The 26,178-nt window shown below is 36.6% G+C and overlaps 1 protein-coding gene across 1 annotated transcript in view; it reads left to right on the plus strand.

Moving 5' to 3' along the window:
* The first annotated feature begins 392 nt into the window (after window positions 1-392).
* Window positions 393-26,178, plus strand: part of SH3BGRL (SH3 domain binding glutamate rich protein like) — a 91,369-nt gene continuing 65,583 nt past the window's right edge. Inside the window, exon 1 of the mRNA XM_049705160.1 lies at window positions 393-663. Coding sequence (XP_049561117.1) covers window positions 619-663 — 45 coding nt within the window. The 5' untranslated portion in view covers window positions 393-618. The remainder of the gene's footprint in view (window positions 664-26,178) is intronic.

Here is a 26,178-nt window from a genome sequence, read left to right on the forward strand (position 1 = left end):
CCTAAACCTTCCAAGGCAGCGCTCAGTGCTTCAAAGTCCAATTCCTGCCACCAGCTAACATCAGAACAATCACTACGTAATAGGAGTCTTAAAATGCACAAGGCTTTGAGAACTTGGTCTTTATCACTAGTGTCTGGATTCAACGCAGAACTTCCTCTTTTAAAGAAGACATCTTATTTGCATACACTTCTGAGCAGGAAGTTACACGCAGAACTTTGAGTCTACGTGGGAAAATATCCTTCAACGCAATCTAATTTAATTCAACGCTCTCTCTTTCTTTTTCTTTCTCCTTTCCCTCTTCTCAGAGAAGGAATGGTCAAAAATAAATGTTTCAACAGATCTCGCGGTGCTATTCGAGATTCCCAATTAAAAAAAAAAATTTAGAAATGATGTAAACGAGCCTGTGCCTTCCGGGGTTTGGGGCTGGGACTGCCGCCCTCTGAGCCCAGTGAAAGCAGCCAAGGGAGGAGGCGGGGCTCTGGCGAGTTCCCCTTCCACCTTCCCCCACCCTTCTTTTCCAACCTCTGTAAGGCCCCTAGCTTGATTCCAGCCTTTGCTGCAGCTGCTTTCCAGGCGTTTGCAGGACTCAAACAACTACAGCCGCTGTTCCCAGCCAAGATGGTGATCCGTGTGTATATTGCATCTTCCTCTGGCTCCACGGCGGTAAGGAGGGTGGGAAGCCCACCTTTGTTGTTTTTCTACACATCAGTCTCCTGCTGCCCCAGAACCGTTAAATTGCAGAAGTTAGTCTGGCAGTTTCTCCTTCGTTAGACACCGCATTTCCCACCCCACCCCCTTCTTCCCTTTCTTCTCTTTGTTGCATCGATTTCATTTTTCCATGGAGTTTAGCTTTGTTTGCCTAGTGATGTTAGTCCCACATTTCTTCTCTGAAGAAAAAAGAAAGCTACCGAGTTTTGGTAAATGGGAGATGGTGGTATAGGGTCTTTGGGGTTAGGTGAAGAAGTCAAGAAAGTCTCACACTGGTAAGTTTCAAGAGTGGGACATTTCACATATTTGCTGTAGGTACTGAGGCAGGGGCAGGAGTGCACATCTGTAAAGGATGTAAAACATGCTGTTACTGATGATGACTGAGTGGAGGCCTACTGAGGCACTGTGATTATATTTCACAGAGTGAGACCCTTGTAATCAAATAGTTATATTTTGCCACTGTGTAGGAGGGGGTATTTAACTTCAGCCTAAAGAGTCTGTTAGAACTAGACAGAATGGGAGTAGAAGTTGGGAACAATGATATAAAGTTGTGGGTTTTCTTTTTAAACAATGTAACAAGGGACCTGTTTTTCCCTTCCATATTGTCCCTTATTTTGACCTTTTCTTTTCTTTCAAAAGATGCTACTTCAAACAGTTTCTAACTGCTTCAAATACATTGAGAACTGGAAGGGAACTAACAAGTGCCTTCTTGTGTATTTGCGGATTCCAGTGGTGGCTTCTTCAAATGATAGGGAAACCCTCTCTCATCCCCCGTGCTCTTAATTTAGAATAACAATTTTCACCAGTTGTGGGGAGAAATAGGCTAAGCTGGAGTGAAAGCAGAGTGTATATTCATGGTAAATGAAAGTGTCTCTGTGTTTCACAGCTCAGGAGAAAAGCCAACAGTGGCAAGAGCAGATGTGTGGGATCAGAATGTAGAATGTATGAACCCCCTCCCTCTTCTGAGCTTCAGAGCAGCAGCTATCCCATGTTTTCTGTTGCTGTTGTGTTTTTGTTTTTGTTTTGTTTACCCCCTAAGAGGGTTTGGAATAGAACTGAAAGTTGCGTGAAATCACAAGGAGTTTGAACCTTCAACTTGTCTTCTCTGGCTACCACTTGTGGGTGTGTTTAGACAGTTTTGAAATAGAATACTTAAAGTTACACTTTTGGAGCAAGTTTAGGTTGGAAAAAAGAAAACTTTTTATATTGTCTTTGAACTTCACTTTATGAGCCTCTTGCCTTATTATTTTCCATATATATTATGATATTTAAAATATGTTAAAGCTGCCCAGAGTCTCAATTCCAATAAAATAATTGTAAAATTTAAAACATCAGCTTAATACCTTTAGTTAAATCCCTAATTAGGTTGGGCAGATCAGGAAGCTAGTTTTGGTGATTTCACTTTGGGTGACGTGCAGTTTCAGTACTGCTATTTATTCTTTGCTTTCTTGCTCTTCTACCCCTCCCTGAAAAGCAGATTCAAGAAGAAACTCCTTTCAGAATTTCTATTCAAATAAGAACAACTATACCTCTCTCTTTGTTAAGACTTAAGTTTCTTAGGGCCTTAAAAATGACTACTGTCTCCTACTATGTACATTATTAGATTCCATTGTTGAAGACTATGCAAATAAGGAATATTTATGCTTTTTTTGTTTTGTTTCAATTGTTTTTCTTATGGGTAATTATAAATTTGTTTGTTGTTGCAGTAATTATAGTTCCTATGAACCTGATATCAAAATTCTACTGCATATTGCCAAAATAAATTCTTATTGTATTATAATCTTATAGTACTTTTAAATAATATTAAAACAGGATAAAATGAGTATACTTCAGAAGAGCTCCTTTGTAACATAAATGGGGACTCTTCAGCTTGCAATACTAAGGTTTTTTTCCTTTAAGAAAGCTGTCATGTTGTTTTTAACATACGGTTTAGAAATTTTGGGGCAAACATCCTAACACGAATCCAGCAATTGTACAAAGTGAGATGCTTCTATAAGTGACTAAGTGTAGTTTTCTGAAGAGCATTTAAAAGAAAGCTTTTGGTTTTGGATTATGAATCTTTGACTATTTTCTTACTCCTGCTAGTGATTTTCATAAAAATAACCAATACTAGATGTTGTATCAGGCAAGGGAGGATCTATGATGATTGCAACTTAGTGTGACCTTAAGACTCCCTTTCCTTCATAGACCAATTTAAAAAAAAAAAAACTTTTCAAACTTGTACTCAACTCTGCCGTAATACAGAGGTATAGCACTTGCTTCTCAAAAGTTTATAAATGAGGGCTTCCCTGGTGGCACAGTGGTTGAAAGTCCGCCTGCCGATGCAGGGGACACGGGTTCGTTCCCCTGTCCGGGAAGATCCTACATGCCGCGGAGCGGCTGGGCCCGTGAGCCATGGCCGCTGAGCCTGCGCATCCGGAGCCTGTGCTCCGCAACGGGAGAGGCCACAGCAGTGAGAGGCCACAGCAGTGAGAGGCCCGCGGACCGCAAAAAAAAAAAAAAAAAAAAAAGTTTAGAGATGAAAGCAGGTATATTGGTTTTTTTTGTTTGTTTTGTTTTTTTTCTGCCTCTCCCGTTGCGGAAGACAGGCTCTGGACGCGCAGGCTCAGTGGCCATGGCTCACGGGCCCAGCCGCTCCAGAGCATGTGGGATCTTCCCAGACTGGGGCACGAACCCGTGTCCCCTGCATCGGCAGGCGGACTCTCAACCACTGCGCCACCAGGGAAGCCCAAGGTACATTAGTTTTTGCAATGGATTTCTTGATAGTAGCCATAATAGTGTTAGTAAGTAGGAACACTTAAGTGTGTCGGGTAGAATCTCATTTTTTCTTGGCAATTTCTAGTCCTATGAGTTAGATACTATGATTATCTCTGTTTTCAAGATAAGGAAATACAGGTTCAGAGAGGTTAAACAACTTTCTCAAGGTCACACAAATAGTAAGCCACAGAGCTTGAATTCAACACAAGCTGTTTGAATCCAAATGACATATGTTTAAAGAAATACATTGTCCCAGTGATGCATGACATCTAGGAGGCGTGCAGAGATAAATGTGAACATGAGATGAGAGGTACAGAAGGGAGTAAGTCCTGTAAGTGGAATTGCTTGGGCATATACATACAGGAGAATAGAAAAATGAGGAGCTAGTGTAGAGGAGGGATAGCATGTCTAAAGGTGAATGTCAGTAAGTAGGCTAAATTCACTGAAGGCCAGGAAGATAGAGAAGATGCAGATTTGGAACTGGTCTAGTATAGGTCAAGGTGAAAATTCAGGTCTTAATACTTTTTTTTTTTTTATGAAAACCATTTAGCAAGAATGCACCTCCCAAGTTGTTTGTCAGTAGGAAGTGATTTCTGCCTGTTCAAAACTGTTTGTGCATGTTTTGACCTATTGTAACAAAATAATATACGCCATATTTTTCCTCGAAATTGTAATGTCCTGTAAGTTTGCATTTAATGGAAAAAGACTAGTAAGCACAGAACCTATAATAAACTTAATAAATTTCAATAACTTTTAACAAAAATCAACATTGGCCTTTGATCAGGATTGCTAGAGAGATGATAGCTTGGAGAATTATAACTGGTTTGGAGCTTTCTTCCCATACTTCTTTTCCTCAGATCCATAATAATCTGCATTTCACAGTCTCTATGCATTTTAGGTGTACTTGATGTAGAAATTTTAAGATTGTGGTAGATAGATAGATTGTATATTTCTGAGGGTGTTATTTATGGTCTAACTTTTGTAAAATGATCTCTTTTATGACTGCTAAAACATAAACTAGTTGTAGCTTGGATTGTCCATATAGTAAATGAAATATATGTGATTTTCCTCTGTGGCATTATTCTGTGCACAAGTTATAGAAACAAGCAAATAAAATGAACACTTGCGATTGCCAAATCATTAGTCACTAGGCAGTATTTTCTTCATTGGGATAATATGGATGTAGAACAACAAGCCACAGTTCTTCATCTATATGATTCAAAAGTAATTGCATTTAGGTGAAGAGTATTTTGCTCCTCTGTCTCTTTTTTTTTCATGGGAAGGCATTTTATTTTAAATATGACAGTGTGTGTATGTCAATCCCAAACTCCCAATCTATCCCCCCCACATCCCCCCTGGTAACCATAGTTTATTCTCTAAGTCTGTGAGTCTGTTTTGTAAATAAGCTCATTTGTATCATTTTTTTTGATTCCGCATATAAGCGATATCATATGATATTTGTATTTCTCTGTCTGACTTACTTCACTTAGTATGATAATCTCCAGGTGCATCCATGTTGCTGCAAATGGCATTATTTCATTCTTTTTAATGGCTGGGTATTATTCCATTATATATATATACCACATCTTATTTATCCATTAATCTGTCGATGGACATTTAGGTTGCTTCCCTGTCTTGGCTATTGTAACAGTGCTGCAGTGAACATTGGGGTGCATGTATCCTTTCCAACCATGGTTTTCTCTGGATATATGCCCAGGAGTGTGATTGCTGAATCATATGGTAGCTCTATTTTTAGTTTTTAATGAACCTCCATACTGTTCTCCATGCTCGCTGTACTAATTTACATTCCCACCAACAGTGTAGGAGATTTCCCTTTTCTCCACACCCTCTCCAGCATTTATTGTTTGCAGACTTTTTGATGATGGCCATTCTAACTGGTGTGATGTGATATCTCAATGCAGTTTCGATTTGCATTTCTCTAATAATTAGCAATGTTGAGTGTCTTTACATGTGCCTCTTGGCCATCTGTGTGTCTTCTTTGTAGAAATGTCTCTAGGTCTTCTGCATATTTTTGATTGGGTTATTTGTTTTATTTTTGATATTGAGCTTCATGAGCTGTTTGTAAATTTTGGAGATTAATCCCTTGTCAGTTGCTTTGTTTTCAAATATTTTTCTCCCATTCTGTGGGTTGTCTTTTCATTTTGTTTATGGTTTCCTTTGCTGTGCAAAAGCTTTGGGGTTTATTTAGGTCCCATTTGTTTATTTTTGTTTTCATTTCCATTACTCTGGGAGATAGATCAAAAAAGAACTTGCTGTGATTTATATCAAAGAGTGTACTGCCTACGTTTTCCTCTAAGAGTTTTATAGTGTCTGGTCTTACATTTAGGTCTTTAATCCATTTTGAGGGTTTTTTTGTGTGTCTGGTGTTAAAGAATATTCTAATTTCATTTTTTTATATGTAGCTGTTCAGTTTTCCCAGCACCATTTAGTGAAGAAACTGTCTTTCTTCCATTTTATAGTCTTGTCTCCTTTGTCATAGATTAATTGCCATAGTTGTGTGGGTTTATTTCTGGGTTGTCTATCTTGTTCCATTGAGCTATAATTCTGTTTTTGTGCCAGTACCATACTGCTCTGATGACTGTAGCTTTGTAGTATAGTCTGAAGTCATGGAGCCTGATTCCTCCAGCTCTGTTTTTCTTTCTCAAGATTGCTTTGGGGCTTCCCTGGTGGTGCAGTGGTTGGGAGTCCACCTGCCGATGCAGGGGACACGGGTTCATGCCCTGGTCCAGGAAGATCCCACATGCCGCAGAGCGGCTGGGCCCGTGAGACATGACCACTGAGCCTGCGCGTCCGGAGCCTGTGCTCCACAACGGGAGAGGCCACAACAGTGAGAGGCCCACATACTGCAAAAAAAAAAAAAAAAAAACACAAAAAACAAAAAAGATTGCTTTGGTTGCTTGGGGTCGTTCGTGTCTCCATACAAATTTTAAGATTTTTTTGTTCTAGTTCTATGAAGAATGCCATTGGTAATTTGATAGAGATTGCACTGAGTCTATAGACTGCCTTGTGTAGTATAGTCATTTTGACAATACTGATTCTTACAATCCAAGGACATGGTATATATTTCCATCTGTCTGTGTTGTCTTTGATTTCTTTCATAAGCATCTTATAGTTTTCGGAGTACAGGTCTTTTGTCTCCTTAGGTAGGTATATTCCTAAGTTTGTTATTTTTTTTTTGATGTGATGGTAAATGGTATTGTTTCTTTAATTTCTCTCTCTGATCTTTCATTGTTAGTGTATATAAATGCAACAGATGTCTGTATTAATTTTGTATCCTGCAATTTACTGAATTCATTGATGAGCTCTAGGAATTTTCTGGTAGCATCTTTAGGATTTTCTGTGTACAGTATCATGTTGTCTTCAAACAATGACAGTTTTTCTTCTTTTCCAATTCGAATTCCTTTTATTTCTTTTTCTTCTGTGATTACCATAGCTAGGACTTCCAAAACTATGTTGAAAAAAGTGGCTAGAGTGGACATCCTTGTCTTGTTCCCGATCTTAGAGGAAATGCTTTCAGCTTTTCACCATTAGTATGATGTTAGCTGTAGGTTTGTCATATATGGTAGCTTCTCTGTCTTTGTATTTATAAATTGAACATCAATTTGATGTATGCTATGGTCTTTGTCGTAGCTGCCAAGGTTTGTTTGAATGCTGTGTAAAGTTATTCATAAACTAAGAGAAAACTTAGAAACTCTTCATGAGATGACTGTTTGGATATGCTTTCTGGATGCCCTGAACAATGGACAATGGCAGCTCTCCCATGGCAAATGCGGGAACTCAAGATCATTGCCTTCAGATTGGTGCCCTATATTTGGTGACTGATTTCCTTAAACACACAGCAACAATGGCAAAGCCTTTGGAATACTTTGGCCCAATTTAAAGAGGCTTGGGAAACACAGTTATCAATAATGGTGATTATATGGTACTTGAAAGTAGAATGGTTATAAGAAAGAATATATTGCAGAAGGGTAGTAAAAGTTTCCTAATCTGGTAGGATAAAGGGATAAAATAGGTTCATTTTTGCTCAAAGACTAGTTACTCTATTGAGGAAAGGGTTTTGATCAATAAACTGTAAGGTCAACCCTCCCCCTAGGTTGAGCTGGAAAAAAAAATTGAAGCCCCAGACACAATCAGATAGAATGTTCTAATTCTCTGTAGTTAATCTCTAAATTCTTTTCTAAAATATATATTGTGCCATAAAACATATATATTTTACAGGAATATTTTCTGCTTTAATTGAATTTTCAAGGGTGAATGTTGTGTTTCATTTCTTACCGATAAAATTAAACAGGTTGACAATTTGTTGATGACTATCTGACCATCTGTTTGCTTTCAGCTCTAATTTGCAACCCACCAGAAAACCTTTTAAACCCAGTACTTAATTACTTCTTCTGATGCAGACCAAAATTAAACAAACATATGTTTAGAGAGAAGGGGCAGCTCATTTATGATGACTATTTTTATTAATATGAGAGCAAAGCTGACTTTTCACACTTGGCCAATAGAGAAGAATTCTAAGCAAGGGGATTATTTTCTAGCTCAGTCCCTCACGTTCTGGCTTTATTAGTTTGTTTGAACTGTTTTAGGTTGCCAGAACATCAGGCAAAAGTTAAATATAAACTATAAAATATCATGACCAATTAAAAAATTATTATATTTAATAGTATTCAGTATTAGTGATGCTAGATTTTTGTTTCATTACTTTTCATTAATGTGACTAATCAAGATTTGACTTTAGTAATAGTAAAGCCTAACATTTATTTATGCATTGTGTATGTCAGGCACTGTACCCAGTGCTTTACATACTTTATTTCAATTAGTTTAATACTTGTGGTAACATTTTGAGGTAAGTACTAGTAATAGATCCATTTCATGTAAGTGGAAGGGATATCTCTAAGACCCAGAAACTAGGTACATTGCTCAAGATCAAACAGTTAAAAATGGCAGAACTGGGATTAGAACCCAGGTTGTTCTGACTCCAGAACTGGCTCCTAAACACTGTGCTATTTACACTCCCTTTTAGAGTAGAGATATTGGACAGAAATTGTGTCAATAATACATTAAAATCTTATCATGTGATTGGGAATCTATAACTGCCATTTAATAACTGGATGATGCCTGAAAAGAAAGAGAAAGGCTGGATGATGCCTAACTAGGCAAATGTGTCTTCATCCATAATCTGCATGTGAGAGTTAGGTGGAAGTGAGGGAGATAGGTTAGTAGCAACAATTTCATATACAATTTAGTTCTTTTTAAAATAAAATTGCCTAACCAAGGGCACATTTTTAAATAGCATTTGTGACACATATTGAACTTTTATGACTTTGGTTCTCTTCCCTGAAAACTATCTTTGTGTGGTTATAGACCAGCATAATTAAAATGTGGCTTTTTATGATTCTATAAATCTGAATTGATCAAGAAAGCAGTACATCTATGGCTTGTAAACTCTGGTTCTGGACTCTAGCCTTTGAGTTCTGTTCTTTTTGCTTAGTCCTTTCTGGAAATAAGACCCTATCATAGAGTTAGAGCAGAGCCAGTTTTGCTGAGGGGATTTCCAGCAGTGAGTCAAGACAAAAAGAACTTCACCTTTTAGACACCAGAGAAAGTTCATCCCAGTTAAGAGTTACAACATGGGAAAATTTTGTCTGTTTGTTTCACCACTACTCAGCCAATTGTTTTACCATTAGTGCAGCATATTTCTCAACACTGAAATTAAAACAGTAAATATATATTTAATAATGGCTGTATTTTATGAGAAACCATTCTATCCAGTGTGATTTGGAAGCAAGATGAGTGTAGACAAGTACTTAATATGTTAAAAATATGATAAAACATTGCACTTTAATTTCTCATGCAAATAATTTGTCAGCTTTAGTTGATAATAATAACAGCTATCATTCTTTGAGCTCTTAAAATGTGCCAGGCATAGTGGTAAGAACTTTAGGTGTGTTATTTAATTCTTGTGACAACCCAGTGAAGTCAGTATTCCTATTATGTCCATTATTTTCTTCCTTTTTTTCCTTCTTTTTTATTGTGATATAGTTGGTTTACAATATTATATGTTTTAGGTGTACAACCAGTGATTCACAGTTTTTAAAGGTTGTGCTCCATTTATACTTAATATAAAATATTGGCTATATGCCGTGTGCTGTACAATATATCCTTGTAGCTTATACATTTTACACATAGTAGTTTGCATCTCTTAATCCCCTGTTATTTTTCCTATTTTTAGGAAGAGGAAACAGGCTCAGAGAGCTAGCAATGTCAGAGAGCTAGCAAAGCACCCCTCGTGTCTGTCTGATTCCAGAGCCCATAATCTTAACCTTTATGCTGTTCTGCCTACTGAGTGTTATTTATTCATAACCCAGTATGAATGTAGCTATGAAACTACTTTAAAAGTCATTGTAAAATTGCTTTTCTTCTGAACTTGGAAAATCATGAAAAGTACTTCTTAATTGGTCTATAGCAGTACCAAGAATAATTCTAGTGGCCTGTTACATCATGTAAAAAACTTAAAATTCTTTAGAGCAGAAAATTAAAGTCATAATAGCTTAGTGTATATGATTAGTTAGATTGCAGAACATGTACTTTTATCCCAATATAAGAAAATTACCTTGTGTAAGACAGTCTAACTAAAAGTAGATAAGACACATTGGTTGGGGAAGGGAATTTAAGTTTTTAACTAGAGCATGTAGATTTAGGGTGAGGTATGCGTTATGTCCTGTTGTCTGTGTGATTTGAGTACATCACTAAACCTTTGTTTCTCATTACCCTAACAAGTGAAATATAAATGACATAAAATTAAGAGTATTATGGAAGAAAACTTCTGCAAGTATCGTCATTGGAAATCTATTACTGAAAATTGTAGAACCTGATCTCATACTTTCAGAAATTTAAACATAATTAATTGGTCTTGCACATCAACTAAATATTTTGAACTCAAAAAACGGAAGTGGTTGGGGTGAAGATTTTTCAATGAGTTTCTACTTAAAAAATTTAGAAATAAATGTCTTAACTTAAATCTTCAGAGCAATATTGAGGGGGCACTCAGGCGTGGTGGTGGTGATATAGAGACTGGGCCAGGCAATAAGACAAACACCTGGTGAGTTTTTTAACATCTTAATTGGAGTATAATTGCTTTACAATACTGTGTTAGATTCCGCTGTATAACAAAGTGAATCAGCTATACATATACATACAACCCCATATCTCCTCCCTCATGCATCTCCCTCCCACACTCCCTATCCCACGCCTCTAGGTGGACAAAAAGCACCAAGCTGATCTCCCTGTGCTGTGTGGTTGCTTCCCACTAGCTATTTTACATTTGATAGTGTATATATGTCCATGCCACCCTCTCACTTTGTCCCAGCTTACACATCCCCCTCCCCGTGTCCTCAAGTCCATTCTCTATGTCTGCGTATTTATTCCTGTCCTGCCCATAGGCTCTTCAGAACCATTTTTTTTTTAGATTCCATATATATGTGTTAGCATATGGTATTTGTTTTTCTCTTCCGGACTTACTTCACTCTGTATGACAGACTCTAGGTCCATCTACCTCACTACAAATAACTCAATTTTGTTTCTTTTTATGGCTGAGTAATATTCCATTGTATATATGTGCCACATCTTCTTTATCCATTCATCTGTTGATGGACTCTTAGGTTGCTTCCATGTCCTGGCTATTGTAAATAGAGCTGCAATTAACATTGTGGTACATGACTCTTTTTTTGTTGTTGTTTAATTAATTAATATATTTTTGGCTGTGTTGGGTCTTTGTTTCTGTGTGAGGGCTTTCTCTAGTTGTGACAAGCAGGGGCCACTCTTCATTACATTGTGCAGGCCTCTCATTGTCGCGGCCTCTCTTGTTGTGGAGCACAGGCTCCAGATGTGTAGGCTCAGTAGTTGTGGCTCACGGGCCCAGTTGCTCTGCAGTATGTGGGATCTTTCCGGACCAGGGCTCGAACCTGTGTCCCCTGCATTGGCAGGCAGATTCTCAAGCACTGCGCTACCAGGGAAGCCCTACATGACTCTTTTTGAATTATGGTTTTCTCAGGGTATGTGCCCAGAAGTGGGATTGCTGGGTCGTATGGTAGTTCTATTTTTAGTTTTTTGAGGAACCTCCATACTGTTCTCCATAGTGGCTTTATCAATTTATATTCCCACTAAAAGTGCAAGAGGGTTCCCTTTTCTCCATACACTCTCCAGCATTTATTCTTTGTAGATTTTTTGATGATGCCCATTCTTACTGGTGTGAGGTGATACCACATAGCAGTTTTGATTTGCATTTCTATAATGATTAGTGATGATGGGCATCCTTTCATGGGTTTGTTGGTAATCTGTATATCTTCTTTGGAGAAATGTCTATTTAGGTCCTCTGCCCACTTTTGGATTGGGTTGTTTGTTTTTTTGTTATTGAGCTGCATGAGCTGCTTATAAATTTTGGACATTATTCCTTTGTCAGTTGCTTCATTTGCAAATATTTTCTCCCATTCTGAGGGTTGTCTTTTTGTCTTGTTTATGGTTTCCTTTGCTATGGAAAAACTTTTAAGTTTGATTAGGTCCCATTTGTTTATTTTTGTTTTTATTTCCATTTCTCTCAGAGGTGGGTCAAAAAGGATCTTGCTGTGATATGTCATGGAATGTTCTGCCTATGTTTTCCTCTAAGTGTTTGATAGCGTCTGGCCTTACATTTAGGGCTTTAACCCATTTGAATTTATTTTTGTGTATGGTATTAGGGAGTGTTCTAATATCATTCCTTTACATGTAGCTATCCAGTTTTCCAAGCACCACTTATTGAAGAGGCTGTCTTTTCTCCATTGTATATTCTTGCCTCCTTTATCAAAGATAAGGTGACCATTGGTTCATGGGTTTATCTCTGGGATTTCTATCCTGTTCCATTGATCTATCTTTCTGTTTTATTGCCAGTACCATACTGTCTGGATTACTGTAACTTTGTAGTATATTCTTAAATCGGGAAGCCTGATTCCTCCAATTCCGTTTTTCTTTCTCAAGATTGCTTTGGCTATTCGGGGTCTTTTGTGTTTCCATACAAATTGTGAAATATTTTGTTCTGGTTCTGTGAAAAATTCCATTGGTGATAGGGATTGCATTGAATGTGTAGATTGCTTTGGGTAGTAGAGTCATTTTCACAATGTTGATTCTTCCAATCCAAGAACATGGTATATCTCCCCATCTGTTTGTATCATCTTTAATTTCTTTCTTTCGTGTCTTATAGTTTTCTGCATACAGGTCATTTGTCTCCTTAGGTAGGTTTATTCCTAGGTATTATATTCTTTTTGTTGCAGTGGTACATGGGAGTGTTTCCTTAATTTCTCTTTCGGATTTTTCATCATTAGTGTATAGGGATGCAAGAGCTTTCTGTGCATTAATTTTGTATAGTGCTACTTTACCCAATTCATTGATTAGCCCTAGTAGTTTTCCGGTAGCATCTTTAGGATTCTCTCTATATAGTATCATGTCATCTGCAAACAGTGACAGCTTTACTTCTTCTTTTCCAATTTGGATTTCTTTTATTTCATTTTATTCTCTGATTGCTGTGGCTAAAACTTCCAAAACTATGTTGACTAATAGTGAGAGTGGACAACATTTTCTTGCTCCTGATCTTAGAGGAAATGGTTTCAGTTTTTCACCATTGAGGATGATGTTGGCTGCGGGTTTGTCATATTTGCCCTTTATTATGTTGAGGTAAGTTCCCTCTATGCCTACTTTCTGGAGGGTTTTTATCATAAATGGGTGTTGAATTTTGTCAAAAGCTTTTTCTGCACCTATTGAGATGATCATATGGTTTTTCTCTTTCAATTTTTAATATGGCTTATCACATTGATTTATTTGCATATATTGAAGAATCCTTGTGTTCCTGGGGTAAACCCCACTTGATCTTGGTGTATGATCCTTTTAATGTGCTGTTGGTTTCTGTTTGCTGGTATTTAGTGGAGGATTTTTGCATCCATGTTCTTTATTGATATGGGCCTGTAATTTTCTTTTTTTGTGGCATCTTTGTCTGGTTTTGGTGTCAGGGTGATAGTGGCCTCGTAGAATGTGTTTGGGAGTGTTCCTCCCTCTGCTATATTTTGGAAGAGTTTGAGAAGGATAGGGGTTAGTTGTTCTCTAAATGTTGATAGAATTCACCTGTGAAGCCATCTTGTCCTCGGCTTTTTTTGTTGGAAGATTTTAAATCACTGTTTCAATTTCAGTGCTTGTGATTGGTCTGTTTATATTTTCTATTATTTCTTCCTTGTTCAGTCTGAGAAAGTTGTGTTTGTCTAAGATTTTTTCCATTTCTTCCAGGTTGTCCATTTTATTGGCATATAGTTCTTGTAGTAATTTCTCATGATCCTTTGTATTTCTGCAGTGTCAGTTGTTACTTCTCCTTTTCATTTCTAATTCTATTGATTTGAGTCTCCTCCCTGTTTTAATCAATGAGTCTGGCTAATGGTTTATCAATTTTGTTTATCTTCTCAAAGAACCAGCATTTAGTTTTATTGATTTTTGCTATTGTTTCCTTCATTTATTTTTCATTTATTTCTGATCTGATCTTTATGATTTCTTTCCTTCTGCTAACTTTCAGGTTTTTTGTTCTTTTTTCTCTTATTGCTTTACGTGTAAAGTTAGGTGGTTTATTTGAGATGTTTCTTTTTTCTTGAGGTAGGATTGTTCTGCTATAAACATCCCTTGTAGAACTACTTTTGCTGCATCCCTTAAGTTTTGGTTCATAACGTCTTCATTGTCATATGTTTCTTGGAATTTTTTGATTTCCTCTTTGAGTTCTTCAGTGATCTCTTGGTTATTTAGTAGTGTATTGTTTAGCCTCCTTGTGTTTGTATTTTTACACATTTTTTTCCTCTAATTGATACATAGTCTCAGAGCATTGTGGTTGAAAAAGAAACTTGATACAGTTTCAATGTTCTTACATTTACCAAGGGTTGGTTTGTGACCCAAGGTATGATCTGTCCTGGAAAATGTTCCATGAGCACTTGAGAAGAAAGTGTAATCTGCTGTTTCTGGTTGAAATGTCATATAAATATCAATTAAGTTCATCTTGTTCAATGTATCATTTAAAGCTTGTGTTTCCTTACTTATTTTCATTTTGGATGATCTGTCCATTGGTGAAAATGGGGTGTTAAAAGTCCCCTACTATGATTGTGTTCCTGTTGATTTCCCCTTTTATGGCTGTTAGCATTTGCCTTATATATTGATGTGCTCCTATGTTGGGTGCGTAATATTTAAAATTATTATATCTTCTTCTTGTATTGATCCCTTGACCATTATGTAGTGTCCTATTTTGTCTCTTGTAATAGTCTTTATTTTAAAGTCTATTTTGTCTGATATGTGAACTGCTACGCTATCTTTCTTTTGATTTCCATTTGCATGGAATATCTTTTTTCCATCCCCTCACTTTCAATCTGTATGTGTCCCTAGGTCTGAAGTGTGTTTCTTGTTTTTGTATCCATTCATCCAGTCTATGTCTTTTGTTGGGAGCATTTAATCCACTTACATTTAAGGTTATTATCAATATGTATGTTTCTATTACTATTTTCTTAATTGTTTTGTATTTGTTATTTTAGATATTTTCCTTCTCTTTTGTTTTCTGCCTAGAGAAGTTCCTTTAGCATTTGTTGTAAAGCTTGTTTGGTGGTGCTGAATTCTTTTAGCTTTTGCTTGTCTGTAAAGTTTTTAATTTCTCTGTCAAATCTGAATGAGATCCTTCCAGGGTAGAGTAGTCTTGGTTGTAGATTTTTCCCTTTCATCACTTTAAATATGTCCTGCCACTCCCACTCCCTTCTGGCTGGCAGAGTTTCTGCTGAAGAATCAGCTGTTAACCTTATGGGGATTCCCTTGTATGTTATTTGTTGTTTTTCCCTTGCTGCTTTTAATATTTATTCTTTGTATTTAATTTTTGATACTTTGAATAATATGCGTCTTGGTGTGTTTCTCCTTGGATTTATCCTGTATGGCACTCTCTGTGCTTCCTGGACTTGATTGACTATTTCCTTTCCCATATAGTTTCCTATTTTCAACTATAATATCTTCAAATATTTTTTCAGTCCTTTTATTTTTCTCTTCTTCTTCTGGAACCCCTATAATTTGCATGTTGGTGTGTTTAATATTGTCCTAGAAGTCTTTGAGATTGTCCTTAATTCTTTTCATTCTTTTTTCTGCTCTGCAGTAGTTATTTCCATTATTTTATCCTTCCGGTCACTTATCCATTCTTCTGTCTCAGTTATTCTGCTATTGATTCCTTCTAGAGAATTTTTAATTTCATTTAGTATGTTGTTCATCATTGTTTGTTTACTCTTTAGTTATTTTAGGTCCTTGTTAAATGTTTCTTGTATTTTCTCCATTCTATTTTGGATCATCTTTACTATCATTACTCTGAATTCCTTTTCAGGTAGACTGCCTATTTCTTTTACATTTGGTTGGTCTGGTGACTTTTTACCTTGCTCCTTCATCTGCTGTGTATTTTTCTGTCTTCTCAGGTTGCTTAAGTTACTGTTCTTGGGTTCTCCGTGTCGCAGGCTGCAGGTTCGTAGTTCCCGTTGTTTTTGGTGTCTGCTCCCAGTGGGTAAGGTTGGTTCCGTGGGTTCCATAGGCTTTCTGGTGGAGGGGACTGGTGCCTGTGTTCTGGTGGATGAGGCTGGATCTTGTCTTTCTGATGGGCAGGACCACGTCCAGTGGTTTGTTTTGGGGTGTCTGTGACCCTCTTATGATTTTAGGCAGCCTCTCTGCTAATGGGTGGGGTTGTGTTCCTGTCTTGTGAGTTGTTTGGCATAGGGTGTCCAGCACTTTAGCTTGCTGGTCATTGAGTGGAACTGGGTCTTAGCGTTGAGGTGGAAATTTCTGGGAAAGCATTTGCCCTTTGATATTACATGAGGCCAGGAGGTCTCTGGTGGACCAATGTCCTGAACTCGGCTCTCCCACCTCAGAGGGTCAGACCTGACACCTGGCCAGAACACCAAGACTGTTTCAGCCACATGGCTCAGAAGTAAAGTGAGAAAAAGAAAGAAGAAATAAAGAAAGAAAAGAAAGAAAGAAAGAAAGAAAGAAAGAAAGAAAGAAAAGAAAGGAAGGAAGAAAGGAAGGAAGAAAGGAAGAGAAAGGAAGAAAGAAAGAGATAAATTGATAAAATAAAATAATATTATTAAAATAGAAAAAAAATATTTAAAATTAAAAATGAAAAGATCTAATAAAAAAAGAAAGAGAGAAAGAAAAAAGAAAGCAACCAAATCAAAAAACAAATTCACCAGTGATAACAAGTGCTAAAAAACATACTACAAAAAAACAAAATGAACAAAAAAAAGGACAGTCGGAACCCTAGGACAAATGGCAAAAGCAAAGCTATACAGACAAAAATCACACAAAGAAACATACACATACACACTCACAAAAAGAGAAAAAAGGGAAAAATAGATAGATAGATAGATAAAAAAGAAAGAGATCAACCATATCTATAAAGAAATCTACCAATGATAATAAGCTCTATATGCTAAACTAAGATAAACATAAAACCAGAAACAAATTAGATGCAGAATGCAAACCCCAAATCTACAGTTGCTCCCAGAGTCTACCACTTCAACTTTGGGATGATTCGTTGTCTATTCAGGTATTCAACAGATGCAGGATACATCAAGTTAATTGTGGAGATTTAATCTGCTGCTCATGAGGCTGCTGCGAGAAATTTCCCTTTCTCTTCTTTGTTCTCATAGCTCCTGGGTTTCAGCTTTGGGTTTGGCCCCCCTCTGCATGTAGGTCGCCTGAGAGCATCTTTTGGGAAGTTTGAGGTCTTCTGCCAGAATTCAGTTGGTGTTCTGTAGGAATTGTTCCACATGTAGATGTAGTTTTGATGTATTTGTGGGGAGGAAGGTGATCTCCATCACTTATTCCTCCACTGTCTTGACGGTGCCCCCACACCTGGTGAGTTTTAAAGGGTATAAGTAGGAAGTGTGACAAGATCCAGAATAAGGCCAATTCTATACCAGACTTGGAGTTTATGTGATTTTTTAAAAAAGAAGTTGTTGAAAGGCAAATATAAAAATATTGTAGGATAATGTGACTAAATATTTACTTTGTCCAGTTGCATTAGGACTTATCATTATACTTTGAAGTTCAAATTGAAGAATGATTTTTGTTTAGTATGTATTTGTATCCCTTTTATTGTATGGTTAAGATCAGGGTCTGCATGGGGGCTTAAGAGAGGTGTATGCATATATCTGTCTTGGCATTTAGTCTGACTCTACCGAAAAGTTGACCTTGAACTAAAGCTACACATCCCAGTGGATCCTTACACTGCCCAAATGTCAGGGACTGTGTGAGGGAGGTCCCACCAACCACACAGCATGTATATTCTTTCAGAAATTTGGTGACTCTAGATTTCATGAAAAGTGATGTACCACGTGATGTTTTGAAACACAAAGCATCTAACACAATATTATCTAAATAATTCATGTCTGGATACCTAAGTAGATTTACTATAAATCAATATCTAATTACTTTTTGAAAATCATTCATTTACAGAGATGGATTTTAGTTTTTCACTGCATAACGTGGTTGAATAGAGAAGTATTAGAATTGTACCTTCAGGTTAATGTATAAAACTAGGGTCACAGTGCGTAAACGTCTTATTGCTTGGAATATATAGAGAACATCTAAAAAGGGGCTATCATTATAAGAATTAAATACCATATTGTGCAAAAGCTTATGTTAAGAGATTCTGTGGGAAGAAAAATTGCATAACCTGAACTTTTGGGTTGTCAAAACATGTATCTGTCCAGTAAGCAATTAAAAGGAAAGGTAGTTAGACAATTTCCTAATGAGTGAGATAATTATGACCTAATTCTATACCCATGTTTGCAAAAGGACCACCATTTGATGTCCTTATAAGGCTTCGTGAAAATATTTGAAGTTGCAATGGTGGACATTAATTTATGTGTCTATTTTGTTTTAATAAAAATGTATAGCAATTTTCATTTCATATGATTAGTTGTGAACCTTTATTATATGTAAAAGAATATGATAAAAAAGACAGATGCATGTTGTTGTATATAATAGCATTAATTTTTTTTCTAAATATTTTCTCAAGCTATAGAGATTGTTTCTACTATAGTAATTGTTTTCAAGTTACGTAATGCAGGTTTCTGTACATAAAAGAACAGATATTAAAGCCAAGTCAAAACATTGAACAAACTTAATAGTATATGTATACATACATACCATATAAACACTTGGCAGAGATGCTCAAGTGCAGAGCCTTACATAGGGTAGACAGTTTGAATAAATTATATGGGCAGGTCCTGCTAATGCTGGACCTATAGGCTGTGTTGGGAATTTTCTTCCTTTCACCCCCGAATTTATTAATTCATTGAGAAAATATTTATTGCCATCCACTGGGCTAGACTCTGGACCCAGGTCCTCAAGGGAAAAAAGCCAGGAATAAAGATTCCTCAGCCTCTTCCCTGAGCCAGAGGATGTGAGGTAGTATGGAGATGTCAATTTTAGGGACTATGTTATACAGTCTACAAATAAGGAGTTGTATGTGAGGGGCTCAAAGGCAGAAGTACCTCAGGAACTACTTGCCTGAAATTTGGTATGCTGTCTCACAGGAATCAACATTCTACCTCCCAACGAATGTCTCAAAGTACTTTGTCTACCCCTTCTAGTCACCCTGATGATGATCTCCTCCTTGAATAACTATTCTGAAAACAACAATAGTTTATTAGTTCAATTCAAGCTTTACTTAGTTTTCCTGCCATTTCACTAGAGAAGGGTGTGGGAAGTAGATCCTAGGCACAATTTGCACTTTCTTCTTATATGTGAACATTTTACACAGGCATGATTATTATACAGTTATGATTAAAGCCAAATGTAGCAGTGATGACAAATTAAAGATTTGTGGTATCATTGCCTAACTATTTCTATCAGTTACCTTGGGATTCTGGAACAAACCATGCTATGCCCCTTTTTCATTATCTGAAAAATGCCTTTTAGTTTTCTCTATAATTCCTTCACTTTGGGACCACCCTGACCTTGAGCTTTTGTGTAAACAATTATGCCTTACAAAAATCTGAGGTGTATTCATTAACTCTTTTATTTATAACACCCCATTTTTTTTTATATAACACCCCCTTTTCCATTTTATGTTCATTCTCCCTTCCTGTTTTCCTTGGCTGTTTCTTTTTTTTCCCAAGGATTATAGGATTAAACCAACAATATGGTTTAATGTTTGGTTCAGGGTTCTACGTATCAATGCCCTTTATTTACTTTGGGTTTAACTCATGCCACTGCTATGCTAAATTTGATAAGGATCATCTCTTGAGCCAGACTTTCCAGTGTGGAAGCTATTCAGTGTTTGCCTTTGGTCAAGCATATAGCAAAGAGGCTAAGTGCTGAAATAATCAATATTTCTCCTTATGTTTCCACCAAATCATTAGATAAATAAAGAAAATTTTAGCTCCTCCTTCCCCCTCCCAACATATTTCTAACTCTCCCCACCACAAGCATTTGAACCTGATCAAAAATGGTTCCATCCATTACCAAGATTAATAGCATCGAAATCCAGTTGGGCCTTATTGTTCTTGTGGATAAATTTTCTCCTAGTACCAGACTGTTCTTAAAATAGCATTATGGGGAATTCCCTGGCGGTCCTGTGGTTAGGACTCCACACTTTCACTGCAGGGGACACGGATTCTGTCCCTCGTTAGAAAACTAGTATCCTGCAGGCTGCGTGTGGTGGCCAAAAAAAAAAAATAGCATTATGGCTTTCAAATGTTTATAACAGTGCTTTAGTGGGCTAAAGCAACTATATCTAGATAGAAAGGGCATGGTAAAAATTAATCTATTTTTTGATTAATGTCACTTGTTATTAAGAAACCTAGAGTATAACACTGGAAGTCCCTTCTTCCTTGTGAAAACAAAAATGGCTTTCACTCTTTTCCATTTTTCTCAGCATCAAACATGCTAAAAATAAAATATTAAAAGCATCTGGGTAGAAGGAATCATAGGAGGTCATCCAGTCTATACACATAATGACTGCCTGTGAACTGTCCCAGAAAGATCGTAATCAATTTTCTCTTAGAAAACTCTCCAAAGAAGGAAATATACAACCTCCCTTGATAATATGCTACAGTACTACTTTCTATTCCTTGTTGTTCTAGACTCTGGGACTAAGATTGTGGAAATCTGGGTGACCAGTGAAGGTTATTTTTTACCTCTTTTTGTATAGTGAAGAGAAAGATTAGATTCTTGAAGCCGTGGAAGCAAAGGAAGTAAAGCACTGTACAGTACATAGAGATCCACCAGTAATCAATTCAACACATATTTCCTGAATACCTGCTGATAAAAATATTCAGCTCTGTGGGGGACAAGGTATTCATCCTGAAAGAGTTTACAACCTACCTTGTTTTAGAAAGCTTAAAATAGGTCTGATTTTTTTTTCCTCTTCTCTTCTGCCCCTCTCTTTTTTAGGAAGCATTCTGGGCCTTGTTCATGCCTGTAGATTAGTACACTCTAAGATCATGCCATAAGAGAATATTCCCATATATTGGTTATTTTGTGAGATGTGATTTATTGAATTTATACTAATCTCAAAATCAGCATCAGAGTAAAAAAAAAATCATGAAAAAACATTTTAAAATCAATAATCCCCTAAGTCCAGGTATTGGGCATTGTTCATTCATAATAGTTGAATGTGTTATTAATGAAAAAAATCATATGGCATGGCTAACGTAAGACCTAATGTGATGCCTTTAAAAGGTTCAATTTTGAGAAAAATATTTTGTTATAAAATTATGGATTATACTACTTACTGTTGTAGAGAAAACACAGCTGTTTTAGAACTCTGAACTGAAGGCTGTGATTTTTTAATGTTGTTTAATAGTAATTTGTTTGGAATCCTTCCGATCATTAGTGTACTAATCAACAAGGGAGCCTTGGATCAGGGAGTAAAGGCGTTAGGATAATGATTAATCTCTATGCTTTTTTTCCCCATGTAAAATAGAAGAAATGACCTTATCTCCACTTCCCATGAATGTTAGATTTTTTAAAATGTGATGAATAGCAAGTACTTTGAGTTTCTTTGAAAGGAAAGGATTTTTCTTTAGCAGCCTGAAACATTTTGGCAAAACTCTTAAGGCAGAATGGTCTTTTCTATTTTTCTTTTATAAGTTGGCATTTTGCATTTTGTTTTTAGTAGTCCAAGATTAGGCTTCAAGAGAACCTCAACTCCTTGTTTTCTTTTGAAATCCTAATATTGCACATGAGAGAGTTTTACCTATCATTCTTTTCCATTGAAAATTAACTAACCTGTCTCTCGCTTTGTCACAAGCGAGAGAGAGGCATGGACATATATACACTACCAAACATCAGATAGATAGCTAGTGGGAAGCAGCCGCATAGCACAGGGAGATCAGCTCGGTGCTTTGTGACCGCCTGGAGGGGTGGGATAGGGAGGGTGGGAGGGAGGGAGATGCAAGAGGGAAGAGATATGGGAACATATGTATATATATAACTGATTCATTTTGTTGTAAAGCGGAAACTAACACACCATTGTAAAGCAATTATACTCCAATAAAGATGTTAAAAAAAAAAGAAAATTAACTAAACTGTTAAGGAGAAATACTATAGACTTTTATGTTGTCTCTCTCCTCTCTCTCTCTCTCTCTCTTTTCTTTCCTCCACTTCCTCCCTTCCTCTCTCCCTCTCTCTCTGATTCTTTTCTATGCCCTTGTAAGAATGCACAGTGATATGCAGTTAGTTGAGTGTGACGTTTAATAACAAAGTTGAGACCTGAAGAAGTTACATTTTAAGCTAGGAAAAGGGTACTAAGAAAAGATTATACAGGACCTTCAACTCAACTCTAGAAAATAGACTAATAATGCTGTTTGTGACATTCACATTTCCGAATTGGAGTTGACACATATAAAAACTTATAAATGTATATTATTGTGTTCTAGAAAGAGAATTTTATGCTATTGAAAATGATCACATTCTTTTCATTGATAATCACTCTTTTTGGATGATTTCCTCCTTATCCTTCATTTCTTCTGAATCTATGTCAGTAGCTCTTATGCTTATTTGTAAAATATTAAAAATCTACTCTCTTTGGGTATTTTTCAGCTATTTCAGGCAAATTTACAATAGGTTCCGGTCTCAAGACCTTCCTAAAATTTAAACAAATTTTGTGAAACCGTATTATATATACCCCAAATATGGCTTCTTTAAAGTAAAATTTATGAACCAGGAAGACAAGCTGAGGCACAGGTTATGTGCTTAACCCCACTGTGAGTGAATCAAGAATAGACACTAAAAGGCCTTTTTGGGGGGTCACAATCTGTGAGATTAAGATGGTTTGTATATACTAACTTAATTTTATACAAAAGCTTATTTTGAGTCTCCTTTATGATTCCACTGCATTTGTCTTAAACTCCATTTTTTGACATAGTATAATAAAAGGACCACTAATCATCCTTTGTTCAGCCTTTTTTTTTTTTTTGTCAACAGTCTTTTTCCCCAACTCTGGGACTGGGAACACAGTTTTGTTTTGCTTTTTGTGTTTTTTGAAAATTTTTTTGGCTGTACCTCATGGCATGTGGGATCTTAGTTTCCTGACCAGGGATCGAACCTTTACCCCCTGCATTGGAAGCACGGATTCTTAACCACTGGACTGCCAGGGAAGTCCCCAGTTTTGTTTTTTTTTTAAACAAAGTCATTACAGAAACCATGAGGGGGTGGTGGTGTTAGTTTCTTCTTGGAGATTGCTGCTTAAAGCTGACTCAATTTCTGTCTTTTCTAAAGAAGATAATAGATCAGATAATGACCTGATGAGTGAAATGTAGAGCTAAGTAAACATGGCATCCTCCTAAAGGCCCTGCACAAATGGACACTATATTTCATTCAACACCCATGCCTTTCTTCAAGGCTTTCAAGCCTGAAGAAAGTTCTGCCACCCCCAATACCAGTTCTATTAATTTTATATAATTAAGAGTAAGGAAACATAATGATCCTAGTTGGACTGTTAATCAAAATTTGGGCCACTACCAATTATATTGTAAATAAAGTCAAGGCCTCAGAAAGACGATTGCTGTACCTTAACCTAAGTATGGGTAGTAATTTAATTTTTCTTTGGAAAAAAATGAAGTTTCTTTTTAAAATTAGGCCTTTGTCACATTTTTAGGCATCTGCATTCAGCCCAATGTTCTTCTGAATATTCTTTGGTGAAACCGATGTATTTATAAATATTAGCTGACCTTTTGCTCCTATAAAGTTTTTTTCCCCATAATGAGTGAGGTTATGTTGATAATATTAATCTTGAGAAATAGGAGGACATGAATTAGGAATCTTAGCATCCATTTGATAATATATATATTTCTGAGAACTATAGGGTAAAATGCCAGCTGACTTAAATTGATACTTTATCTTTTATTGGGAGAAAAATCGTTCTCTCAATTGTCTCTCCCTCTGCAATCCATTCCACACAGGATCCTCATATTAACCTTCCTAAATATACTTTAATCTTTTCCAGAAAACACCCTCAACTTAGGTTATGTGTCTTTTTATAATCTAGTAGCACCTTGTGCATATTTTTATATCATAGCATATTGGATTGGCCAAAAAGTTCGTTCGGGTTTTCATATGAAAACCCGAATGAACTTTTCAGCCAACCCAGTATTATAATTTTCTGTTTATATCTGTCTTTCCCACTAGACTGTGAACTCCTTGGGCTCAGGGTCTTTGTTTTGTGCACCTCTGTTGTATTCTCAGTCTGTAGCACAGTGCCCAGTCCCCAGAACTATGTAATGAATACATGCTTATGGACTTAGTGGATGTATAAATGAATGCATGTGTGAATAAAGCACTTGATTTATCCCAAACAATGATTTCAGTAAAATCATGGATTTAATGTGCTAATTACCTATTTTTTCTATTACACATTAGCATAAACACATACAATTAAAGAAACATCTTTAATCAGGTACTAAAAATCACCTTGTGTGCCATCAATGGAAAGCGCTGCACTAGAGGCACTGTTTGGTCCAGACATCTGAGTTTACTACTTCCTGCATGTGTCAGGTATATCATCACCTCTGTGCCTTTGCTTCCAGTGTTTCCTCCACCTGAGTTATCATTCTTTTCCCATTCCACAGGCCTTGGTCTTACCCATCTTTACCCCTCCTCCCTAATGAAGTCTTTTCTGGCTACTTAAAGTAAGGCAGTTCTCTCTACCTCTAAACTCCTTTAGCATTCATTTTCTATGTTTCATAAGGGGTACTCATCATACTGTTAGCTATGTTCTGATTACTCCATTAAAGTCTCTGAGGATGGAGACTATATCATATATGTCTTCAGTCCCTAGCCCAGAGAGACGTTCAGTAAATGCTTGTTGCTCAATTACTTTTCTCAGTGATGTTATTGCCTTAATAAAATAAGCAACATTAGTGTAAGATTTTATGTGAAAGGAATTGTATCTATCAGTGAAGTCTAATTCAAGACCCATATAATTTTTTAGGTGAACTGGACCTATAGCCCAATCTGTCTAACATTTTACCCAATGCAAACATGTTTTTTTAACAGCCTTTTAAATATTGACCTTCTCCATGGATACTTCTAGTAATTCTTCAAATAGATTGCTCCATTGTCAGAAAACTCTGGTTAATGTATACTAATAACTACTACTATTAACTCCTAAGTTAGTAAATAGAACTTCTAGAAGATATCCAAGTCCTAATTTCTGGAACCTGTGAAGATTACCTTAAAAAGGGTAAACTTCACAGGTTCCAGAAAAAGGGACTTTGCTGCTATGATTCAGTTAAGGATCTTGAGATAGGGAGATTATTCTGGATTATCTAGGTGGGCACTAAATGTAATTATAAGGGTCCTTATAAGAGGGTAGCAGAGGAAGATTTGATGACAGAAGGGAAGATAGGAGATATGATGATGGAAATAGGTTGAGAGTGATGCAAGGAAGGGGTCATAAGCCAAGAAATGCAGGTGGCCTCTAGAAACTAAAAGAGGCAAGGAAAACAGAATCCCTCCTAGAGCCCTCAGAAGGAACCAGCGCTGCCACCATCTTGATTTTAGTTCCATGAAACTAATTTCAAACTCTGACCTCTAGAACTGTAAGTGAATAAATCTGCATTGTTTTAACCTACTAAACTGGTGGTAATTTCTTTTTGTGACCATAAGGAACTAATAGAACTCCCAGCTCTGCCATTGATAAGTCATATATTCTTGGCCAAGTCACTTAACTCTGTCAATGTTTTTGTTTCTCTTAGGTAAAGAGAATGGATTTAACATTGCCTATATTACAGATCATTCAAGCCTGTTGTGAGGAAATTCGTAAAGTTGTACCTGAAATAAATGCTTTGGGCTTTTACAACAGAGATATCATCATGAAAAATGGAGGGCCAAAGACCAAATGAGAAATTGGTTGTTAGACCCCCAACACCAGTTAAAAACGTGGTGCAAATTTTTAGATACTTCATGGATTTTAGACTGCCACATTTTATTTTGATCTGAAGGAAATTCCAGAGCTATTACTAAGGCAATCAGTTAGTCTCTCATTTAAGAGTTCTATTTTATTTTTCTGCTTAAAAGCAACCAAAATGTTCTCTTCTGTACATTTCCCACCGCCATATGCCCTTACTCTGCTGATCTATTTCAGAACAGAGAGCCTGTCTCATT

Source organism: Orcinus orca, chromosome X, assembly GCF_937001465.1.
Source record: "Orcinus orca chromosome X, mOrcOrc1.1, whole genome shotgun sequence".
NCBI lineage: Eukaryota > Metazoa > Chordata > Mammalia > Artiodactyla > Delphinidae > Orcinus > Orcinus orca.